Raw genomic sequence first — 25290 nt, forward strand, 5'->3', positions numbered from 1 at the left:
AAAGAAAGAAAAGAAGCTGATCTTTCAACCAAACTGGGTTTCAAGATCAAAAACCTCTTCAAAGTGGAGCTGAGTACCCAAAAGCAACATTTAAGCTGAATGGCCAGGCTTGACAAATAGAAAAGGATGATCTGGAATTCTCACCTACAGTTGCAGAGAAGTTAGAGTAGATGGAATCATTGGTATAAACAAAAGTAGAATTATGGTAATGAAGCACAGTGAAGTTGTGGGCTCTTAGTGCTGCATGAGACGAGAAAGAAACAAAGAAACAAAAATGGAAAAGAAACACCATGAACACAAGCAAGGTGGATATGAATCAACCAGGCCATATCTCTCAAGGTAGGAAAGCATCAACACCATCACTGAATCATGCCGAAATCTCCCCCCTCCCAGGTCACCCCTAGAAAGGGGCTAGCTTACGTACATGGAAAAATAATCTGTCCTATCTGAGAAAAATGCCCCATGTTTTTTAAAAAAATGGGGTCTCACAGGTAGACAAGGATAATGCATGCTCAAGAAAACCCAAATGCTTGGTGGCTGATCGATCTCCAAATTCTACCCAGTTGATTCTGCCAAGCTATGGTGGGGTTTTCAAGATCAGCAATGCTCACACCATATATGCCCATATATGGCAGAAGGACCTTAAGTTAACAATTGAGTATCTATTGGGCATTACATCTGAGTATGGCACCGCACTGCTCCAGGAGAATGTGGGAAAGATCCAGAAACCAGGATCAGGGATCCAATAGTCTTCTGGATGTTCCTGCACTATAAAACCTTGAAGCTTGACCCAGAAAGAATATTCTCTGGACCTTGATTAATCAAAAATAGGTGTAATAAGTAGATGTGAGCTGTATGCACATGAATGAACACTATGGCTACATAATCACCAGTACTCATCATTTCAACCCTCTGAAATAAAAGGAACTGTTGCTAATTGACTCAGAATCTCCCATTTATATTTCACGGTCAATCACCGTTAAAGCCATTTACAGTTTATGCTAAAAAAAAAACCACACACTGGACATTCTGTTCTGCAATTGTTTTGCTGCAGCAAAAGGATACCATGAGTACCATATGGGCCTTTGGTCTCTCTAAAGCCAATTTGAAAATACCAATCTCCGCAAAAGCGAGCCATTGAGAGAGATGGAGCTGGAATTGGCTTTGTGAAGATGCTGAACACACAAGCACACAAAAAAAATGGATCAGTGCGGCAGGCAAAGCTGATGATGTATCGAGGACTGATGAGCAAGAAAGGTGGAGCGAATGGCATGAATGTGTGATGGATAGAAATGGCAAGGGTGGGAAGGAATATCAATGGATGGTATCCCTCAAAGCTGTAGAGATGCACAATCAGGAGTGGGTAATCTCCAGCATCAATGGACCCAAATCTTCTTGAAACTCCATACACGGTGGGTCCACTTATACTACCAAAACAACACAATCAGTCCAATCTCAAGACTGTTTGCTCAGAAGTAACTCAGTTGGCTTGCATGGAGCCCCACAGCACCTTTGGAAGCATGTGATCTAAAGATAGATCTATAGGCAAATAGTTACATGGAATACCACATATAGATCTATATAATACATATATTGGAACCTCAGTGGTCTCTCCTTTTCCTCCCTCTCTGTACCAGCCAACTCCAACAGGACTTTTGATCATGAAGCAAGCTGCCCATTTGTTTTAGCCTGAGAGACATCTTAAAAAGGGGGAAAGGGAAGGTGGTGGAATCCCCTGTCTTCACTGGATCACTAGCGCGAAGCAAAAGGGTGTCCACACAGCACATATCCTGCACCTTCTGGTGCTCTGATTTTCACAAAAATCAAAACTTATTCCTGGGAGGCCACCCTTCTTCAGTCTACCTCCATTCATGTCTTGCAATTCATGGATGCCTTCCACCGTCTCCAGAGGCCAATAATGCGATGCTTGGGCGAGAACGTCGAAGCCTGTCAAGAAAGTACAACACAACCAAGGTCACCCCTTTGTGGGAACTCAAACAACTGGCTTGCTACTTCTCTGTTTACCTTCCCCTCCCCTCTGCTTCGATCCATTTTTGCTTCCCTTGAGTTAGATTTTAAATTCGAAAATGCTCAGAACACGGACCTGAAGATGGAAGGAAGCGTTCTTGCTTCCTCTGTTTTTAACTCTGCTAGGACCAGTTGGTGTGCACTATCTTTTGAGAAGATTCCAGGCAGCTCCTACCCCACACAACAATTCATTGGCTTTTCAAAGAAGCATTTTTATAGGTTTTTTTATGATTAAGGTTGGAGACTGCATCCCTCTATAAAAAAGATCTTCTGCAGATTGAGCTGTTCTGGGCCAAGAAGGTCTTTCTGAGCTCAGTAATAGACATAGATTCTTGTCTTGTCTCCTGGGTCGTTCTAGAGCTCCATCTCATTACTTAATCCGACCTACTATGATATGAATAACTTATCTTGGCTAGATGCTGATCTGGCTCACCCTAAGTGAGGCTTCCTTGAGCTGTGTGTTGCAAGTAGCCTCTCAGAACTTCCACCCAAACATGGAAGTTCATCCAACAGATCTGGAGACAACCAGGCTGGGGAAAGATGCATGTCTGAATATGACAAGGACTGAACATGGGGACTTTGGCTCATAAGGCAAAACTAATGAACGTCAGATCTTCCCTGTCTGCTTCTGCTCTGCCACCAAGTTAAAGCCCCCCCACTCAGCAACCCTGAGAAGCAAAGATTGTATCAGCTAAGGATGACTTTAATACTTCATGGTGCGGTATAAATGCTCAAGCAATACAAGTGTTAAATCCACAAGTGTGGTAGAGATCTTTGGCTCATAAAGAGGAGCAGAAAATCATAAATCTTTGCACTCAGATGTTCAGTGTGAAACCCTGCCAGGGTGGAATGACAGAATATACTGCTACAGGAAGCAAGGAGAGAGTTATAGCTCCCATCATCCCCACCCATTGACAATGCCAGCTGGGCTAATAGGAGTTGGAGTCCAGCAACATCAGGATAGGCTTCCTCAGCTTTGCTTAAAAATGGGAGCTTAGTACAATGAATATTTTTAGCCTCAGAAGCTTGCTCTGAAACAATCAAGACACATAACATATTCCCCTTAAACTTTGGTTTTATTGCTTGATCACTTCCTGGCACCCCAGAAGGGAGTTCCGAGAAAGAGATAGAAAGCTTGCCAAAAAATATGGTAGGGGATTTAAAAAAACAAAAACAAAAAACCTCATAATCAAGTTGTGAGGTTATAACACTTCGAGCCCCAATGATTGTGCGGTGAACTTGTGCTGTCCAAGCATTCCAGAAACCTTGTAAAGATGCAGATCCCCAGTTAATATAAATCACAAGTTTTTTCCTCTGGTGGATCAAACTTCTCCCTGTGATTCATGAAGGCTGGTGCCTACAAGGTGGGAAGGGAAGCAGTGAGGTTGAGATCCTTTTTCAGCTAAAATAAACTGGTGTAAGGACCATTAGCTTCCTCGATTAGGATTAAAAACAAAGCCAGCTATATACTTAGGAAGGGAATCCTACCTATTTCCAACTTCTTTATGCCCTTTTCATGAAAATGAAAACTCTTGTTTTAGGGAGTTCAGGACAGAGGGGAAAAAAACAGAGAGGTTCATGAGAACTTCCATTATTACCAGTCTTGACCATCATCTGATGCCCAAAGTTAGAAGGTCACTTTGCCTAAGGGTAGGGCTGACCCTATAGTAAATCTGTTTTATAAGCCTGCATTCCTTTTCATCTAAAATCAAACTGAGAAGTCAAGAAAAAGCAAACTTTCAGGTAAGTCAAAAAAAATGTTTTAAGCTCCATTTGAAAGGAAAGGGGAAAAAATTAATCCCTAACAATTTAGGATCAGGATCCTGAATGCCAAATTTAAAAATAACTCCGTAGTGCGGTTTGCCAAAGATAGCTCAGCCACCTGCAAAAGATGGATCTCGTGAGGGACAGAAAGGGCAGGTTCACCTCAGCCACACCTGGAAAGCTACAGGTTCTCCATTCCTGCTTTAAAATTAATCTCGGGGTCTGTTTGCTAGCATTAACCATTCCTTTATTTCCTTTGCATCATGACCATCTCAAGTAGGTTAGTCTGCCAACGTTCAAACTCTGCAGAGTTGCCAAACATACACTGTGGTTGAGTAGAGACTTGGACTCAGAGCTCCCAGTAGACTAACACTGCCACTATTATTTTATAAGTCCCCCCCATTTTGAGAGCTGTCTTTATAACCCCCCAAATCCCCCCTACTTTGGTTTTCAAGGCATAAGCAGAAAACTTCTGACTTGGTGAGACCCAACATAAGTTGACATCCCAAGCAAATGCAACATTAAAAATGCTATTTCACCTTGCATTTGGTGTCCCTCAACCATCCACCTAAAAATGATTTTTTGCTGGGGGGGCATTTCTTAATGAAACACAGGTCTGCAGCCATTATAAAGGTTTTCATAGTTTCAAGAAAGCAAAGTTTCCTTACCAGGGTGTTTTTGTAGCCAAGTATGAGTTCTGGGTACCTGTGTGTTGAAAATATATACAGATATGTGAATAGGATACAGAGGAGAAAAAGTGTCCAAAGATGAGAAGAATAAAAAACCCACAGGTTTTTGAGACAATTACCTGAAATAAAATCCACAAAAAGAGATAACCAAGTCGCACTAGCCAATTCACCATGGCTGCTTTTCTTCTCGCAAACAATAAAGCCAAAACAAAGTTATCTGATGAGATCTCGGATCACAGGAAGAATAATACTATTAATAATAAAACTAGCAGTTTTTCATCACCACCTTGTCTTCTTTTTAAAGGGTATTTTCTAATCAGCTGCACAGCAAGCCCGTTCCATTGACTGGTTTGTGGGAAGGAAGGGGGAAAAAAAACACAACTCTTTCCTGATATCCAAGAATTAAGGTTTCAAAAGGTGGAGTCCTTTTGTGGCTGATAAATACATTCCAGCAGAAAAAGGCAGGAGAAATAGTTGCAAATGAAAAAACTTGGGGTGATTACAGATGCAAGCTTCTTGTCTTCAACTTTCTCTAACTTGGTTCCTTTTTTAGATTTGTCTTCGTTTTATCAGATGTCGGTGGGTGGAAATGGAATTTGGCTTACTTTAAAAAAAAGGGAGTTGCCTTTGAGCCGTAAAGATTTTAAATATTTCTTCTTTCGGGGGGAAGATTTTGGGAAGAGAAGTTGCTTATTCGTTGGCAAAATCTGATGGCCTCGGGGATACACACCTCCACCCCTGTCCTGACTGAGTGTAGAGAAAATCAAAATGATGTCATACTTTCTTCTCAAACTTTGTCCCATTTGGGTTACTCTATTTATATCACATTACCAACAAGTCACTTCATTTTCTGGGTCCTAGCACCAGTCAGTTAGAAAGAGAACAGGAGATTCAGAAGATGTGAAGATAGCCCAGGGAAACAAAACAGAGACATTGTGAGAAGGAACCAAGAGCTAGATTTAGGATTTTAAAAATGATGAATTAGAGTTGAGGGTGTGTGCTTTCTTTGAGGCAGAGAAAAAGGATTTTTGAGGACAATCCTACAGATGCTTATTCAGTAGCAAAGGCAAAGGGTATCTACAATTAGTCCTCGCTTAAAAATCATTCATTTAGTGACGGTTCGGACTTCCCACAGTGCTGAAAAAACCGACTTATGACCGATCCTCACACTTATAACCGTTGCAGCGTCCCCGTGGTCACATGATCACAATTTGGGCACTTGGCAACCAGTTCACATTTATGACCATTGCAGCGTCCTGTGGTCATGTGATTACTAATTTTTACACTCCCAGCCAGCTTCTGGCAAGGAAAATCAATGGGGAACTACATGATTCACTTAATGACCAATGGCCAGTTGCTTAACACCCTCAGTGATTCACTTAACAACCACTGCAAAAAGGTCGTAAAATCGGGTCAGATTCACTTAATGACCGCTTTGCTTCGCAAATGACATTCCAGTCCCAATTGTGGTCGTTAAGCAAGGAGTACCTGTAGTGTCAAGTATAAAAGTTCTCTTCCTATGGAGCAGAAACACTCTCTGTTCACCCTGAAGCATCGTCCTCAGCTTCTTCCAAGTTCTCCCCTGGGGATAATGTTGGGATTTTGTTAATGGATGCAGACAGACACATACAGGGGAACGAAGTTGGTGCCCTTCAGATATTTGGGATTGCAGGGGTACCACCCATGCCTGAGGCTGATCAAAAATTTCAGGAGAATGTCAAGCTACTGAGCAGAGGGAGTCAAGGAAAGTGTGCCTTAATTGTGATATTGGAGAGGCTTGGCCTTTGCAAATTCAGATCCAGAACTGACACTGATTGGTGAACCATCAACTGAATTTTGTATCAGCCGTGATGATGGGGTAGAGTCCACCACAAAGCCAAAAGCTGGAGGCTTGGTTTAATGGTGCAGTAACGTACCCCTTAAATCTGCAGGTTTCCTGCTGTAAATGACCCAGGGATCCCAATTAGCTGAAAACCAGCATTAACTCCAGTTTCTTGGTTCGTATCAGGAGGACATCAAGGAAGATGGCATCAGCAGTCCATTATGCAGGCTTGTATATTGGGCATAGGCTTTATCTATTATCAGAACCTTTCCCAGTTGTAGAAAATAATCCAACCTATGTCTGTTTCATTAGTTGCTCAAGTGCACCACCCTCAGGCAGAACCATGAAAGTACAGTGTAAGGAAGGTGGGGGGAAGCAGAAACAAGACAGAAATATAGGGTCTATTTTGCTTTCGTCATCCAGAGTGGAAATCTAATGGGTACCCAGAAGCAAGCAGAACGAGCAAGTTGCTAAATTAATGGACAGTGCAGCGATGATTCACAGTGAGCACAAATCACCAGACTTGGAACCATCCAAACGAGAATGCAATGAAGCAGATGCAACACATTTAATCTAGAATCTTTGAAAACAAAACTCAGAGACAAGGAGCGTTTTTCTGTAAGGGTAGATTGCATCCAGCTTGAGAGGCAGATCCATGAAAGCAGAGCTCTGCGCGTGGACTACTTTAGGGCAACCAAATCTGGACTAGAGAGCCAGTTTGGTGTAGTGGTTAAAGCGGCAGGCTAGAAACCAGGAGACTGTGAGTTCTAGTCCCACCTTAGGCAGGAAGATTTCAGAAGTGGTTTGCCATTGCCTGCTTCCTAGGACTGAGAGAGGGTGGCTGGCCCAAGGTCACTCAATTAGCTATGTGCCTAAGGCAGGACCAGAACTCACAGTCTCCCAGTTTCCTGCCTGGTGCCTTTAACCACTATGCTTTATACTTTAACTTTATACTTTAACCACTCTTTGCCTTTGAGTCATTCTTGACTCCTAGGGACTACATGAACAAGTCCCTGCAGTTTTCTTGGCAAGATTTCAGAAGTGGTTTGCCATTGCCTCCTTCGTAGGGCTGAGAGGGAGTGACCAGCCCAAGGTCACCCAATTGGCTTCATGCCTAAGGCAGGACTAGAACTCATGGTCTCCCAGTTTCTAACTGACTCTCTCATACATGGTACTCCAACCATAAACCATGGTTCCAAATCAGTGATTGGCTAAGATCAGATGTCCCACGATGCCTTAGCACGATGTGGGGAGCCTGCAGGAAAATTGAGAACTTCGCTGATAAATAAGGCTCCTGGGTTATTTTCTTTTTTAAGTGTTTTAATTCTTAACTTTTTCACTCCGTCCACAGAAGGTTTCTCTGGTGGTGGAGGGGATTCAATCAACTTGCTGTATGAAGTACACAATTATCTTAAGTGAGAGAAGCACAATCTCTCTCGGGGGGGGGGTTCAGAAAAAGAAACGGGCTGTTTGGTTTTTGCTTTTTTAAAAATAAACATAAACATATGGCTGATGAGCTAATACAAAGAAATGTTCTGGTTTGGTTTCAAAACTTTCTTTGCACCAGACCTCTTCTGAGATTGATTTATCTGTCTATCTCCGAGAATACCAGAAAATGAGCCAATTTTGTCAGCCAACAAAAGCCGCACCAGGAAAGAAAAGACTAATATTCCAGGTTTGGAAAATGCCACCACCACTTCATTCCTGATTGCAGAAAAGACATAAATTCCTGTATATAAAATATATTGTATAAAAATTATTTCATGGCATGTATGGCGGCATTTGTAGTACAGTTTTCCTAAAAGGCATTTTATTCTCATTATTTATCTCTTGATAAAGTTGTCCAAAACAGTGGAATGCATCAGGGACGTCATAATATTTAACCAACATCCTTGAAGGGAGGGAAAAAAAAGACAACTTAAGTCATTTGGTCTTCTAGTTGTTAAACTTCACTTAGAAATGATCTAATATCCCCATCTCTTTGACGGCTCTGAAATCTAAAAGAAAAGAGGTTTTTAAAAACCCTATCCAACTAATCAACTCAACTGGAGATGATTAATGAGTAAATTACAGCGAGTCCCAGGAGGGGGAAAAGACTTCTAAAATCCACATAAATGAATGATGGTTCTAATGTTTGATTTTCTAACTTAAAACTACAACTTTCCAGGGAAACAAACAAACAAAAAAAGTTGCTTGTATTTAACCTGTTAGGAGAAACACCCCATTAAAAGAAGGAGAAGGAGAAGGAGAAGGAGAAGGAGAAGGAGAAGGAGAAGGAGAAGGAGAAGGAGAAATCAAGGGTTGCAGTCATAGCAGATGCAATTGAATTAAGGAATAATAATAATAACAACAACAACAACAACAACAGCATAAGAATATCAGGACATCAGCTTTGCCCTGCTGGATCAGACCGCTGGCCCAGCAGTCTCGTCTCCCAGTGGCCAACCAAGATATCTTGGACCACATCATTTCTTTTAATAATGAATTTAAACAGAGGAAATGATTAATTTCCAAGATTGCTGATTGTTCTTTTCCCAATTACTGCAATGCAAATCTATTTGCAACTCCCATTCCTCTTGCCCCACCTTTTTTGGGTCTGCGGAGCAACCCACCTTCTATATCCACCCACCACACCTTTTCCCACTCCTGAAGAAATTCTAAAACACTGGACAAAGAGGGGAAAAAAATAGAAGTTTTTTTTGCAGAAGATGAAAAATCATTAAAAAAAAAATCAAGAAACCAATGTTCCTGCATTTATTCTAACATTCATGGAGGAAGGTTTGAGTCCCACTTGTCTTCATGGCCTATCCTGATTATGCAACTTGCAGTCAAACACGCCAATATTAAAACAGCTGTGTCCAAATTATCTTCCCCAGTCTATATTTGCCCCAAAGCCAGCAGCACTTGAGGTTTTTGTTGCTGTGGTTATCACACAACTGCAACTTCAGATATTTGCAATTAGAAAAACATTTTCTGCTAGACCAAGCACCAGCCGTTACTGCTCACACTGATGGCTTTGCGTTCCCTTCCCTTCCAAATCCATTGTCCTGCTGCCCTTCAAGGTGAAAAGAACAGTGTGGAAATTAATTGCGCTAAAGGGAAAATCCAGCAAGTTGCATTACAAATTCAGTTCCGCTACTTAGATTGAAGAAATGAAACAGGAGGGGAAAAAAAAAAAAGAACCACCGGTAAAAAGGTTCCATGCGATGATGGAAATAAACATGAAATAAATCCACTAACGTCATTGGCAGGTCTGATTCTGAATTGGGGGAATGTGCAAATGTGTGTGTGTGTGTGTAAATTCCTACAATGGGTAATGGTTTGCATTAGATTGGTGTTTCTCAAACCTGGCAACTTTGAGATGTATGGACTTCAACTCCCAGAATTCCCCAGCCAGCACTGCCTTCTATTCCTACAGTGACCAAGCAAGTGCCCATGTAAAGCTTTTGCTTACAATATAAACACAATAGCATTCTGCAAATCAGTGTTTCTCAAACCTGGCAACTTTGAGATGTATGGACTTCAACTCCCAGAATTCCCCAGCCAGCGCTGCCTTCTATTCCTACAGTGACCAAGCAAGTGCCCATGTAAAGCTTTTGATTACAATATAAACACAATAGCATTCTGCAAATCAGTGTTTCTCAAACCTGGCAACTTTGAGATGTATGGACTTCAACTCCCAGAATTCCCCAGCCAGCGCTGCCTTCTATTCCTACAGTGACCAAGCAAGTGCCCATGTAAAGCTTTTGATTACAATATAAACACAATAGCATTCTGCAAATCAGTGTTTCTCAAACCTGGCAACTTTGAGATGTATGGACTTCAGCTTCAGTGCTGGCTGGGGAATTCTGGAAGTTGGAGTCCACCCATCTCAAAGTTGCCAAGTTTGAAAAACCCTGCATTAGATGATTTCCAAGATTCCTCTAACTTTTACATTCTATGATTGCATGAAAGGGGTTGCTTCATGTTGGTTGGACTAAATCCAAGGATGATTTCAAGAGGCATTTGGGATGATCCAGCAAAGTGCTTCTTGTATTCCAAGAAAATCTGAGCCTTCCCACCCCCAGAACCATAAAGCAGGAATGAGTAATCAGTGCATCCTGCAGGGATTATGCAACTAAGCTTAGTAACTGCTAAAGACTTTGGCATCACCCGGCTGAAATTCAGTGGGAAATTGCCAGTCATGATGAGCATGGTTTCCTGCTTATTTCCAAAAAAAAAAACCCCACAGGAAACAAACCATGTTTGTTGTGGTAAGACTTAGCTCCTTCTAGAGCACACCTCACATTATCCTTTCTATTCACATCACATTATAACATCACCCTTTGAAGGCACATGGAAACACTAAGAACTGGACCAGGACTGGGGTTTTTTACATGCAGGATATGTATCCTACCACTGAGCTCCAGCCCTTTCTTCTGCAAATTTCCTTTTCCATCACACTACCAAGAAAATAATAATAAGCAGTATTGGTGACACTGTACGATGCAACCCTATGCCTTTTTGTGATGACATAAATCCTGTCAAGTTCCGTGAGAGTGGTTGAAAAACACCCATGTCCATTTCAGCAACATGCTGAAGAGGCAAGCTACATTCAAAATTTCAGTCCCGCTGAGAGGCAGCTTGCCTCTTCAGCATCAAAACGTTCAGTACAACCCAGAAAGAGTTTTCAAGGATTCAAGACAGAATCAGATTTCTGGAAAAGAGATGCTTTAATTCACTCTTAAAGAAAAGAAGTCAAAACCATTGTCTAAACAAGGCCTTAGCCCCTAAATCCACAACTTTACCCCTTTTCAGTACAACTGCTGTTTGCAAATTTACTTAATCTGTATAACTGACTTTGGTTGAAACTGGGGTAAGTTGGTTTCTCTTTTTATTTTAATCAGCATGGCGTTCGAGAGCCCTTTCTTAAAACTTTGCCCTCTCAGCATTTCTGGCCCACTCTGCTGAGATGTGGATGAATAAACTCACATCCAGCTTCCCCTTGTGAATTGAACAGTGTACACCGGGCCCTCTTTATAGCTTGTACTGATTCTCCAGACGCTGCTTTTTTGGCAGTTGAGAACTCCAGTGTTTGAGGCAGTGGCCCCCCAGGAATTGTGGGGAGCAAAGCTAATCTGATGCGACACACTGTGCCTCTAAAAAAAAACAAAAATTGTGTTCAGCGGCAAGAGGAGGAAGACAATCGTCTTGCCATTATTCAGATCAGCTAAGCTACCATCAAACGTAACAAGCTAACTCCATCAGGAGGAATAGCTAATTAAAATGTGTCATTGTTTTTGCTAACAGGGTTCACTCTTCGTTGGGTTGGACCACTGAGTCCCCATTGCATGAGACCGCAGAGCCAAATTTCATGACAAATTTGAAGATCTTCCTGGAGCTCCAGACATCCCCAATTATCTTCCGCCGATAAAGCAAATGGGATTTGTTAATTCCAGACAACTAGAGGTCAGCTGGATGGCAAAGCTGAGAGATATCCTTTCTCTTAATACACCCTTGCCGCCAATAAAGCTGCCTTCCTTCCTTTCTCCTTGTCATCCTTCCTTCTGCTTGCCTTGACGTTTCCAATCAAGCTCTTTTTATTAAATGCGGCCACGCTCAATTGATTCCACTAATTCTTGGCTGGAGGGCAGCCAGTTAATTGCCAGGCAGATCAAATTCTTGCTTGGCCCCCAATTTCCCAAAGTTTTGGATCTGGTGGGAGAATGGAATTGGGGACTTCAGAACGGGCATTTTAATCGCTGTTAGTGTTAGTACAAAACAGGCCAGAATCCTCGGTTTCATTTTTGGCATGTGTCTTTTTGACAAATTAAAGGAAAGCTGTCTGATGTGGTTATTATGGGAGCTGGGGGGTGGGCGGGGGGATCTACTGGTATGCTGCTCTATGATAAGCATTGGCTGGTGAAAGCTTCTGTTTAATAATACTGTGGTTTTCGCTGTTGGTGTTTTTAATGATTAATCTATGCTAATTGCTTATATGTCACACTCCATTTAGAGCAATGTGTATTAATTGAATGCTTTCCTCTAATGTTCCCAGCCAGTTTTAACATTCTGGGCTTAATGGCTTGGTTCCTGTGAACCCCAAACTGAACAAACCACAATATGGCTTAGCCAAATATATCAACCCAACCATAGATCAGTGCAAGGTCAAAATTCACTTTTGGGGTTCTCGAATAGTAAACATTGATCCAGCTGTTGGAACTGAGTCAAGCCTACCATCAACCCAGATCCGTTCAGAAAACTGGGATGAGTCGATTTTCCAAATCATTCTGGGGAAGAAATAGTTTCTTGCATGCCTTTCACATAGGAAGATGTTCCAAATATTTTGCCCAAGTTGGACACCTGACCTACCCAGTTTTATGAATACACTCACCATGGTCTGCAAGCTATGATTAATATGATGGGCCAGATGTGGCTTGTTAAACCAACGTACTGGGTAAATCCTGCCCTTTAGTACAAGGGAAATAGAGATTGCAGAGATTGCTTCAACTCTCAATGAAATGGTTGCCCTTTTGCATGACAGAAGCACCATGCCAATTCAGGTAGTCCTCGCTTAACGACCACAATTGGGACCAGAATTTTGGTTGCTGAACGAATGCAACCCAGTTTTACAACTTTTTTGGGGTGCTAGTTAAGGGAATAATTGCAGGTGCTAAGTGAGCCATGGGGTCGTTAAGCGAAACATGTGGTTTCCCATTGATTTTGCTTGCCAGAAGCTAGCCGGGAAGGTGGGAAAAGGGCGATCACATGACCACGAAATACTGTGATGTCATAAATGCAAACTGGTTGCCAAGAGCCCAATTTGTGATCACGTGAGCGCAGGAACATTGTTACGGTTGTAAGTGCGAGGACCAGTCGCAAGTCAGTTTTTTCAGCACTGTCGTTAAGTTCAAACTACCACTAAACGAATGGTTGTTAAGTGAGGCCTACCTGTAGATGCAAACATATGGTTTGCAATCCTGGTTATGTCATCAGTCCTGGAGGTCTCTGGGAACTGGAGACATTCTTAGATGGCACCACCATGATTGACATTCTTGCTCTTTCTGTGGGGTTTCTATATCTTAAAATTTTTGATAATTTTAATACTTATCTTTATATAATGACTGCTTTTTTAACCTCTTTGTTGCTTTATCTCATTGCTGCAGGCCGCCCAGAGTCGCTTTGGGTGAGATGGGCGGCCGTATAACTATGATCAATCGATCAATCAATAAAAATAAAATATGCAGGCCATAAAAAGCTGACACCAGAAATGTTTCTTTGATGCAAAAATTAGATTTGGAGGGGGCAAGGTGGGGGGGGGGGACGAGGGAGGAAATGCTTTTGGCAAAGCCAATCTGGGGAGAGGGAAATTGTCCTGACTAAGCAAGGACCACGCCGAGACGAGGAGAAAGTCTCCAGTGTTTTATTACTGCTATTGTAGACAGAAAATCCTACCAAACTGAAGAAGCGTGGGAAAACCCAGACAGATAAACCCCAAAACTCAAGGCGGGTCTGTTCTGGGTTTCTTTGAAGGACAGCTCAAAGTCTCTAAGCTACACATGCGTTTTCCCCCCTGGATAGGGGCCCCGGCATGCTCACCATCCGTACTCATGACAGAAATGTCTTTTTAAGAGATCCTGTTAGTGCTGCAGAGTAAAGGGGAGAAGATACGCAGGGTTGGATGTTTCTGCCACCCAGTGCTGTGACACAAAACAATTACCCAAGTCAGCTAAAAGTAGCTGTGGAGCAGCAGAATGCATGATGCTTGCACAGAAGCAGAGCACCACCATGTGGTCTTCGGTGCCATGGCCGTCTTTGTGAAGGGTAGACTCTGCCTGCCACAGAAGCCACCCGTTGTCCTCTGCTAATTGTTGCAGCGATGGTCATGCAGGCCGAGCGAAGCAAGAAAAACCATCAGCTTCTCTGGGGAACCCCAGTGGGAAAGATGGCTCCAGGGAGATGTGCAGCTCCCCTTAGTTCAAAAATGGTCACGGTTCCAATGCTGTAGCGTGATGTAAAAAAAATAATAAAGAATCCCAGAATCCAAAGGGAAGCTAGTAGAGGGATGAAGGTGAATCACCAGTGAATTAGTTGGTCACTCCAACTTTAGACACCAGGTTTAAATCTTGGATTAGTGGAACGCAGCCGAGAAGGAACTGTTACAGATGCTGGAATGCGGACTTCAGAATTTGGGAGCCTTCTGGATAAAGCGGTTTTATGTTTATCAGAACTAGAGATCTGGCACTGGTGAGGTTTGGAAGTCTGTGGCTTTGTGGAATGGCCCAAGAAGAGAGTTTAGACCAGGGTTTCTCAAGCTTGGCAACTTGAAGATGTGTGGACTTCAACTCCCAGAATTCCCCAGCCAGCCATGCTGGGGAAGTCCACACATCTTCAAGTTGCCAAGCTTGAGAAACCCTGGTTTAGACACTGCATGTGGGCCCAGTGGCTCATGGTCTTATGTGCTCATGATGCATCCAGGATGAGGTAGAAGACCTTTCACAGCTGAGACCAAAATACATACCAGTTTTTGTACAATCCCTTCCATTCTTTTATCAGGAGAGCATGTTTCCAGATGCGAACATGGATCTCTTGTGACATCAATGGCCAATTCAATTTTCTCTTTGCTGGGACCCATATTTTGGAGTAAACTATTTACTGCTTATGAGGGGAAGCAGTTTAGGAAGGAGCTCAAAACAGATTTATTTTCCAAGGCCTTTTAATGCTACTGTTTCGGCTTATGCTTATATTTTATTGGAAGTTGTTTTAATCGGCTCATAAGCTACCTGTAGCCACTAGAGGAGTAATTTAGATTTTCTAAGTAAGTAAATAATTACATTCTACCACCTTCAAGTAATGTTGTGCATTTAACTGACAGCACCACCATAGGCCACTTCACACAATATTAGAAGTTGCAATCTGCAATGGATCAAAGGGCAGCCCAATTTTCAGGAGCCCAAAATAAAACATCTTCTAGCTGGCTGGGGGGGCGGGGGAAGCAGAAATGGGCTCCCTTCTTAACTCATTAGTCCCCACCTTTAAAAACACATCCAGATTTTTTATGGGAGGTTGTGCAATGCTTCCCCTCCGCTCCTCTGAATGCTAGGTCCTTTTTCTGAACATCCTCCCCTCGTTGGGACACACGGAACCATTTCCCCACGCTTATGCTTTCTGAACTGTTTATAGGTTTTCTAGCAACTTAGTAATTTATATCCTGTTTTGCCAGTAACGGCATTTCCGGTAACCAAGGAATCAAGATGCAGAACGCAGCTTCAGCTAAAACCCTGTGCGGGCTGGGTGTTGCATTTCCCGAAGTTAAAGCGTCAAGGCCTGTGGATGACATCAGGTTGGGGACACCTAACAGGAAGGCTCAAGCTGAGCCGTGCCATTACCAGCCTGGCATCCTGCTCTGTGTGGTATTTAAACGTAAACACATTTTCCCAACTCCCTTTCTTTGTGTGTGGAAGCCATAGGTGAGGTGGGTTAGAGCGGTGTTTCTCCACCTTGGCAGCTTTAAGAAGTGCGGGAATTCTGGATGCTGAAGTCCAACTTCTTAAAGTTGCCAAGGTGGAGAAACACTGGATATGGGGCTAGTCAGACTTGCTTGCTTCTACTTCAGTTCAATTCAGATACACTGCATTTCCACCCACAATCAGGACCCCAATCAACAGCTGTTTGACTAAGGCAACTGGGATATTATTATAGGCATCTCTACCCAGCTAAAGCTTGATCCTCTTTAAGAGAAGGAAGTTTACCGGGCCTCAAAACCGTATTTGCACTTTGCAAGGCTGGCTTTGACCATAACCCAGATGGCTTGTCTGCCCTTATGCAGCAGGAAATGCACAAACCAACCGGACCCATGTGCTGTGGCTGGACCCACTTTGCATCATCAACCTACATGTTGCAACCCCTGCAAAAATATTAGGTGCACCACTGGCCAACAAGGCTTCCCCATTCCTGCCCAAGAGGATGTAGAAGAGGCCCTGGCTGATCAGCTTAGCCAAGCTCTGCTAACTATAGCCGTGGGAAGAAAACAATCGTGTCAAACTCACAATGCTGCACATCTGTGTTCTTCCTCCAGCGTGAACAGTAACTGTGGGTGCCCCATTGGCACCCACGAGGGTCCCTGCTTTTTAAAACTATTCACAACAAATCATTACATGAGAAGCTGGCATGTCACAAAGCACCAATTCTCAGCAGGATCCCTAAATACATTTCTAGGACTTCTGGCTGCTCTCTGCAGTAGCCTTACAAGGCCGTAATGTGGCCTGGTGTGATCCTCCCTTTCCAGCGTGGAAGACACTGGAGGAGGCTTGCCTTCAGAGTTGAATCACAGCAAAGAACACCAGCTTCAAGAAGATGCTCCCCCACCCTTAAACTAGCCATTAACAATTAACAGTTTGTCAGTCAGACTTACATTACAGTTGCAGACAGCCGCCGAGATAGAAGGAAAGCGTGTTTAGTTTTTGAGAAGCATGCTTCTCAAAAATTAATTTCACTGAAGCAGCACTTTCCATAATAATTTACTAGAATCTAGCATTCAAGTATTTGTCTCAACTGTAGAAACAGAGGGCTTGTTATCTACTGTACACCTTTAATCTGCTCACAGCAACTATTAAGGTTAAGCCAAAATGAGACTTAAGCTAGTAAATTCATTTATGCCAGAGAACTAGCTTAAATTCAAATACTGAGTTTTTTTCCCAGAGTATGAGCTTTAGTTACTAGCAGTTTGGAGAACTGTGACCATTAAAAGGGGAGTTTTTAACTTCCTATCTTGCTCCAAATAATTACTCTTAAAATTAGTCACTTGCTTGGATATTTGAAATACAACTTTATTATGATCTAAACAAAAAGGAATGGGAATGACAGTAACAAACAAGATTTACTACTGAATACTGTGATGAGACTGCAGCAGTCAGATTTGTAACTCAAATGTGGAGTAAATTGCAGTCCAAAACAGCTAAATATGCAGGTCCAAAATGAAGGAATTTTTATTTTTAACTGCCACATTCACTCCAAACCCCATTCTCTCTTTCGGCATCCCAAAGATTAAAGCACATGTTCTGGTCAGCTAGAATAATAAAGTGGCAAACACGCTGCACCACTGACATCACAGGACAGTTGCCTATAAAACTAGACTTCTGACGCTGGGCTCCAGCTTCTCCCCCTCACAGGTCGTCGTCTTCATCTGGCAGTGCGGTGGTCTGAGCAATCTGGAGGACAGGAAGAGAAAGGTTCAGCGTCTCCGAAAGGCCTAGAGGAACAGCGAGGTAGCCAATCACACGAAAGAGGATTACCTGTAAATCTTGCTCATACTGTGCTGCCAATGCTGGATCCATAACCACCTCTGGGGGCGCAAGAGCAGGCATGGCAACAAATTCCAAGTTGGGATCCCCAATGAGCTTTCTCGCCAGCCAAAGGAAGGGCTTCTCAAAGTTGTAGTTACTCTTGGCTGAAATATCATAGTACTAAATAGAAGAACAAGCAAAAAAAGACTTCAGAGAGGAATCTGAGTTAACAGAGATTAAGGCATCTGTTATCCTCAGCAGGTAACTTCTCTTATTTTCCGCTACACTGGGAAAATTAACAGGGTACAACAGAAAGCTATTTCTGCTGTGAAGGTTGCTGTCCCTATCTTGTATGCATCTTCAGTTTGCGTAGGCTTTGCAACGGTATCCCCTGCCTTCCTTTTCACCATCAAGGCCTACTGCGCATTTGCTGTTCACTTCCTGCAGAGATGTATTTCACTCATCTGACAAAGCTGTCTATTTCAAATCTTTCTTTTACCATAAGAAGATAGGTGCCTGCTTTTATTGAAATTGAGATTTCAGCGTGAGCAGATTCAAAGAAATAGTCACTTCAGGAACCATTGCCCATTGAATCAAATATGGTTACCACTATTTGGCTTCAATCTGATATCCTGTATACTAACCACATAATCTATCAAGAAGCACCTAGCAAATACGTTTGAAGAATTAAAGCCCCAAAATTAAAGCCGCAATAGAAAATGAGGCACACTTGGTTATGTTGACCTTCCTCTTTAATTTGCAGCTAAAAGAAATTTCATGTTCTTACCTGCAGGTTCTTCTTCCTGTGAAAGACAATCGACTTTGCTTTGACTTTCCTGTCCTTGATATCCACTTTGTTGCCACACAAAACTATGGGTATGTTCTCGCAAACTCGTACCAGATCTCTATGCCAGTTGGGTACGTTCTTGTACGTAACCCTTGATGTAACATCAAACATTATGATGGCACATTGAGCTAGAAGTTAAAAGCAATGTGCATTATTAGTCATTGGGACAGAAATAATGCAACATAAAGCTCCAATATTATAGCAATATTAGCAATACAACAGTCACAAGCTTGCATTGTTTCTTCAACATTATCTTCACTTTAATGCAGATGCATTTTGATATGCAGTTTCACCTCAAGTTTCAAAATATATGATGCTTACAGGTAATAAATCTTTAAGGAACTTGAATTACTATCATCTTTTAACATAATGCAGACACAACTCTAATATTTTGCTGGAAACCAAAAATGAGAACAATTAAATTATTGAAGTCTTAGATTGTGGAAAAGTTATTTCCAGTTAACAAACAGAAATATTTGTTCAGATAATTCACCTTGAATGTAGTAACCATCTCGCAGACCTCCAAACTTTTCTTGACCAGCTGTGTCCCATACATTAAATTTAATAGGGCCTCTGTTAGTGTGGAACACCAGAGGATGAACTTCAACTCCCAGAGTAGCTAGGACAAAGTAAAACGTGGGTTGGTACACTGCACATAGAGGCACAGCACAAAGCTTTCAGACAAATATTATTTCAAAGGGAAGTTATGAAGCAAGCTAACAGCTTGCTTTGTACTTCTCCATGTCAGGCCTTTCTGCATCTTGTCTACAAATTATTAAGAAGCAACTTTTCCTATCTGCTTTTACTTATTTTTCTCTAGTAGTTTGCCCTTTTTCTCTTCTTACTCACCCCACCCCATTGATCAACTAGGAGAGATGAAAAGGCCAGTTATGGATCAGACGGATCAGCTCAAATTGTATAATGGCTAACACCGTAACCACTTTCTATTCAATATACAGACCATAACATTATCTATAGATATCTAGCATTTTACGCTCTATTTACAGATTAGATCAGATCTTCTAAAAGGTCCATCAAAATCATTTTACTGCATCCACAAGATGACTTAAGACAGTTTACCTACCTACATACTTCTTCTCAAATTCACCAGTCAAGTGGCGTTTCACAAATGTTGTTTTACCAGTACCACCATCACCAACCAAAACAAGCTGAGAAAAGATTTTTTAAAAGATTATTTTTAAGGAAATTTGTGTCTTATGCTAACGTTTTTTCCCATCAGTATCAGTCTTACAAAACAGAACACGTATCCAGCCAGCATGTTGTAACTGTTATAGAATAGAACTAGCTCTGGGGAAAGTTAGGTTTAACTTCCTGCAGGCATGAAATTGACTAGGCTAGTAACTCACAGACTGCAACTTACCAGATGAACTTCCAAACTATTTATCTCAGCCATCTGTCTACAGGCTTATTTCAGAATAAAATCTTCATAAACTAAAACCAATTCAAAAATATCATAGATCTACACCTTGCAAGCTAGTCAAGTTGCGGCAACTAACTAGATAACACGTGTTTCTTGGAACAAAAGTAGTTAATTCACTTGGAACACATGTTTGCAAACTATTCTGAAACTGAAAATGTTTTCCCAATTCTGACCTAGAATTGAATACATCTGAATTAACTCCCTTATATGTAACAAAGATCAATTGCATTCAGCTGGCAATACTTGAATAGAATTTATTATAAAAGCAATGAAAGCATCTATGAGCCTGCCAAATTGTAATAAAGCATTTATGTATCATATTATATATTTACTTTTTTCCATCTTAATGTTCTTGTGTTGGCAAATACATTTATTAATCAAAGGAAAATCTAAGCAAAACATAATGGTGCTTTATATATGAGGATATAGAGGGCATTAATTTTGCTTTATCTAAAACCTTACTTCCATTTCTTTGAAATTACTCAAAAGGGCTGGAAAATTCACACCCAATTATTTCGGTGTACTGGAAGGAAGTTGCACAATTTTACAATTAAAGTCACGCAACACAGGATAGCGAACAGAATTAGCCACCATTTAAAGAGAAAGACAGTTTTCTTCTGACAATATTAATAAAAATCAATACAGGTGATGTTTCCTATATTAACAAATTCAATGCGACCTATTTTTTTATATATATAAAAAAACACTTTACCAATTTACCAACAGCACTAACTTTACTCTCCAACAGGAATACATCAGAAGAAACACCCCCTCACTACAAATAATCAGGGACAACATGGGTCATTAAAAATTACATTTGAAGGGCAAAATGACTTTTATCAGTTGAACCAAACTAAAACGTGTCTCCCAGCATTACGGCGGCACACACGGACTAAGGAAACCGGCATACACGTTAGGCCACAAGCCTATTTGGGAACCAAATTTATCTCATTGTGTACGTCTGCCTTCCAAGAAACCGCACCGAATTCCTAGCCACACGCTTTCTTCGGCCCTCAAGAGATTTAAAAGACATGAGGACAGACGTTTCTTTGAAGAAGAAGTGGGGGGGGGGGAGGAGGGAAAAAAATTAGTCAGCGCAAAAAGTTGCCTGGCCTGGCGCGGCGAAGTCCGCAGGCCAGAAAGCATTCCTGTGGATTTGCAGACCAACAAAGAAAGCCTGGAGGCCCAGCTTCCTGCGCTGGTTTCCTCCTCCTCCTCCTCCTCCGGGAGAAAGTCACTGGAAAAGCCCAGGCGAAAGGGAGGCTTCAGCGGTACCTTGAACTGCACTTGGGGTTCTCCTTGCGGGGCGGCCATGCTGCGTCTGCGGAGGAGAGCAAAGCGTGAGCGGGGAGGCGGCACTGCGGAGCATCGCCCGGAGGCGCGTGGCGGGCGGGCGGGCGGGCTCGGCTCTCCATCCGGGTCGGGAAGGAACACGCGGCGGCGCGCGCAGGGGCCGGCCGGCCGCGTGTGCGATCTCCCCCCACCTCCCCGCCGACCACAACAACACAACTACGTTTCCCGCACGCGCCAAGGCGCGACCAGAGGCTGGGCTCTGCGCAGCTGAGACGGAGAAGGCTGAAAAGAGAGCGAGCGAGCGGGCGGGGGGGGCAAAGCCAGGCCCGGGGGGGGGGCAGGAGCGAAGAAAGACCTTTTCTCCTTGGGGGGGGCTGGGAAGGGAGTTTAAATGGGGAGGGGAAAGGCCCCGTCCGGCCTTTCCTGGCACCCGCCCAAGGGAAGAGGTCTGGGGGGCCGAAGAGAGGCCTTTTAAAGACAGCCGCCCCCCCGCCTTTCTTGGGGTCCCCCCGAAGGAAAAAAGAGCGGGGGGGCAGAGGAGACGCCCGCCGGAGGGGCGCCCCCTCTTTTTTCCCAGCACCCCCCTGGCCCCCCCGCCCGTTTTTCCGACTCACCGCCGAAGAAACGGAAGGAGAAAAAAGGAAGGAAGGAAGGAGCGCGGCGTTCGGGCGCCCCCTCCCCGCCCGCCGGCCCGCGCGTGCGCACACGCCCTCCTCTCCCCCCGCCGCCAACGGCCTCCCGCCAACCGCCGCCGCCCCCCGCGCGCCGCCTCCCCCTTTCCCCGCGGGGGGGCACCCGGGAGGCCTTTCCCGCCCTTTCTGCGCCGGAGGGGGGGGGCAGCGGCGGCCTGCCCGTCCCGGCGAGGAAGGCGAGCCCGGCCGCGGCCTCCCTTCTCCTCTCCTCTCCTCTCCTCCCCTCCCGCCGGCGCCGGGCCTCCCCCGCCGGGCGCGTTACCTCCTCGCTCGCGGCCTTCCTTCTGCGGCTCCTTCTCTCGCGGCGCCGCTGCTGCTGCTGCTGCTGAGGGGAGCGGGCGGGCCGAGGGAAGATGGCGGAAGCGCGCTCGTTCAAATCGCCCTCGAAGGAGCAGCCGCGGCAGCAGCCGAGGGCGGGGAGCGCGCACGGCCGGCACGTTGCCGCGCGCGCGGGGAAGCGTGCGTGCGTGCGTAGCCGGGAGGGGGCAGCGAGGAGTCGCGGAGGGACGGCGCCTGCGCGGCTGGCCGACTCATGCGCGGGCTCTTTCCCTTTCTCTCCATCGCCGGCCCGCCCCGCCTTTCGCCGGAGAGAGCGCGCGCGCGCGCCCTCCCCCGTAGCTCCGCCCCCGCGGTGGTGTGCGCCTGCGCCGCGCGGATGTTTCTGGCGGGAAACATCCCTCCTCCCCCCCCCGCGCGTCTCAGGCTTAAAGGAGGGTGAAGGCCAAAAGGAAATTTCAAATATTTTACAAAGGAGAGGGGGGAAATAAAATAAAATAAAGCAATGCAACAGACAATGCAAAAGAGCCCCCCCCGTACCAGCAAGGAAGGTCTTTCTGGCCACCGTGTAGTCTAATTGCAAAACTTAGGCTTGCCTTCCTTCCCAGAGGTGGGGAAGATGGGCTATGTAGTTCAGCATGCCAAGTGGGGAAACAGGCCTGGCAGATGGACTTGGGTGGCAGGAGACCCCTCCTCCCATTCATGGGGCCTCCCTTAGTAATTGCAATGATAAATTTAAGCCCTAATTAAGGGGTTGGGGAACCCTTCGGTTGGGGGGGTCTCAACCCCTGTGGCTGAACTACAATCCCCAGCATCCTTTGCCCTGGTTTAGCTGCAGGGGATGCTGGGGTTTGGCGGGTTCCCTGGATTAGGTGTGCTGAGAGTGCACAGTGCAGTAAACCATGGTTTGCCCTAAACCATGGTTTTTTGAGCAAGCCACGGCTTGCTGAGCTCACACCCTTAATGGCTTTGCAACGTGAGATTGTGTAGAAATCAATTCTATCCTTTGAGGCAGACATTCAAATGCCTGGGTTGCATCTTTCAAGGGCAGATATTTTCCTAGCCTGCTTTAAAAACCCTGTTTTTCCTTTGTTTCCTAAATGATAGGAAGTTACAACATTTATGATCTTGGGTAAAGAGATGATAAGTGATAAATGAAATTTTCTCAGCAAGTGATCCCATTGCTAGTTACTTTACAAATCCTGACAAATTATTCAACCCAGAAAGGCAAGTGTGTGATCAGCCGACTTTATCATTACAAGAACGGAACTTCCTTGCTCTTTGTAATGAAATGGTGGTGGTGAAATGAATTGGTTGTACATTACAAGAGCACTCTTCTGTCGGCATTCATGCCCCAAAATCTGGATTTTATGCAGTGCAACTCTTCCGGAAGTCCCATTTGGAACGCCAACACCATAAAACAAAAGTTCCTTTTTATTCTTCTTCAAAATACTATCCCTCCTGCTTCCCTAAAATATATATTTTTGAAGGGCACTGGACTAATGCTTTTAGAAGGTGCCTCTTAAAAACTGGAGGTCAGTTTCAAAGGGGTGGGGGGAGAACTAGAAGGTGTGAAGCATTGTGTCTGGCAGAGGCAATGAACTCAACATTTTTGCTCTTTTCCCACTGTCCTTCTGGTATGATTTTATAAAGCTGTATCTCATTACTTTTATTTGTCACTGTTTCCTTCAGCTTCCCTTTTAACAAGAAATTTGATAACAGAGCCCAAATCTAATCTGCTGTATCTTTCGTTATCATCATGATGGTACCACAAATTTAATTTTCGGTTCTGCTTCTGTTCCTGGGAATTTCTCAGTTTGCCTCTGGAGGTCAGAAACGAAATTTGAAATATATTTATTTCCATCATCTCTGTACATCGGCTGCAAGATCACCACAACAGCCTGTTCTATTATCATGTATTTTCCTCTTCTAACTTTGTTCTCTTATTATTATTAAAGTCTTGAATATTTTCTGCTCTGGCAGGGGCATCATGTTACTTGATCCTTTTTTTGTTCTTCTTTCTATAATAAGGTTGCAGTTCTGAAAAGACCGACTTTCACAGGCAGCCCAATTTTTCTCTCTGCTTCTCCTGGTTTCTTTACCAGAAATGAGAAGAGAGAAAACGATCAGAAGGTGCGCAGGAGGTCTGCTTGGTTTTGCTAAATGAATAAGTAAACCCCTGCAATTCTTTGTATATGTGCTAAAGAATGCTTATAAAGTGTACTCTTTTATACCATAGCTGCAAAACCTGTCATGTATATATAGGGAAGGTTAAAGGGGACTTCTAACTTTGTTATTTCAAGAACTACATCATACTCAGTTCAGGCAAAATTGTACCCTAGTTTGTATCCTTCAGACATCATTGCATCTAATGCCAACGTTCATAAACGTGGCAGAACACCAAGCTGTCCATAAACTGACTTTAGATCAGAGTTTAGAGCAGTATTTTTCAAACTTGGCAACTTTAAGAGGTGTGGACTTGGCTCCCAGAATTCCCCAGCCAGTATACTATATACTGGCTAGGGAATTCTGGGAGTTGAAGTCCACACCTCTTAAAATTGTCGAGTTTGAAAAACACTGGTTTAGAAGAATGGCATAAAATGTGTTGATGCCAAGTAGCAAATCTCTGCTAAAACAAATCATCTCTTAAATAACTTCTAGACTACTTTGGGATTTCCCAAAATCAGAGTGGTTTACTTCAAAGTAAAATTGAACAAGGGGTGGGTTGTTGTTTTTTTACATAGCTATATTTATTGAACATGTTTATCCATTTGGTTGGTTCTGTGTTTGCTTACTGTGTGTGAATGTATATATACTGCACTACACACAGAACGCTTCAGCTATTCTGCCAACTGCAAAATCAACCAAGAAAGTAAACTTAGCAAATTAGTGGTTTTTATTTGTAGCAGCAGTAGTATTGGTAGTAGAAATATTTTTGTTGACACCCTCCCTCTGGAAACAGCCCAAAATGATTTACAAGAGAACAGTTAAACAGCCTGAAATAAAAGTATCCCAGGAAAAAGTGAGTGTTAAAAAAACAACAACAGCAAAGATTGAAGTAACATTGAAAAGCAACAAGAAGCCTAGCACCTAATTTATGTTTGTTTTTCCTAGTTTACTGGCTATTGGCCAGTCTAAAAATGCAAAATAACACTTTTTTTTTTTAGTTTGTAC

General features: G+C 43.4%; 2 protein-coding genes across 3 annotated transcripts in view; both read right to left on the reverse strand.

Moving 5' to 3' along the window:
- The window catches only part of ADGRD1 (adhesion G protein-coupled receptor D1), a 114239-nt gene extending 109275 nt beyond the window's left edge, over positions 1-4964 (reverse strand). The window contains exons 1-4 of one of the 2 annotated variants that reach the window (XM_063315563.1): positions 4601-4964; positions 4461-4497; positions 1864-1947; positions 145-240 (exon numbers count right to left, since the gene is read on the reverse strand). In XM_063315563.1, the coding sequence (XP_063171633.1) occupies positions 145-240; positions 1864-1947; positions 4461-4497; positions 4601-4654 (271 nt within the window). In that variant the 5' untranslated portion in view covers positions 4655-4964. The remainder of the gene's footprint in view (positions 1-144; positions 241-1863; positions 1948-4460; positions 4498-4600) is intronic. The other variant, XM_063315564.1, reaches the window with a different exon arrangement.
- Positions 4965-17090: 12126 nt separating this feature from the next.
- Positions 17091-22196, reverse strand: RAN (RAN, member RAS oncogene family). The gene is made up of 7 exons (XM_063315480.1): positions 22103-22196; positions 21131-21176; positions 19499-19583; positions 18908-19033; positions 18355-18542; positions 17577-17747; positions 17091-17492 (listed from the first exon to the last, which is right to left on the reverse strand). Exons 2-7 carry the CDS (start codon positions 21167-21169, stop codon positions 17448-17450), a joined length of 654 nt encoding a protein of 217 aa, XP_063171550.1. The 5' UTR covers positions 21170-21176; positions 22103-22196; the 3' UTR covers positions 17091-17447.
- Positions 22197-25290: the final 3094 nt, after the last annotated feature.

Source organism: Candoia aspera, chromosome 15, assembly GCF_035149785.1.
Source record: "Candoia aspera isolate rCanAsp1 chromosome 15, rCanAsp1.hap2, whole genome shotgun sequence".
Classification (NCBI taxonomy): Eukaryota; Metazoa; Chordata; class Lepidosauria; order Squamata; family Boidae; genus Candoia; species Candoia aspera.

Excerpts from the sequence above, each read along its gene's own strand:
- RAN (XM_063315480.1), bottom strand. The coding sequence starts at position 21,169 with ATGGCCGCCCCGCAAGGAGAACCCCAAGTGCAGTTCAAG. Across the intron at positions 19,584-21,130 it reads AACCCCAAGTGCAGTTCAAG|CTTGTTTTGGTTGGTGATGG; the intron begins GTACCGCTGAAG and ends ATCTTTTCTCAG. Across the intron at positions 17,493-17,576 it reads AGTATGAGCAAGATTTACAG|ATTGCTCAGACCACCGCACT; the intron begins GTAATCCTCTTT and ends CCTGTCCTCCAG.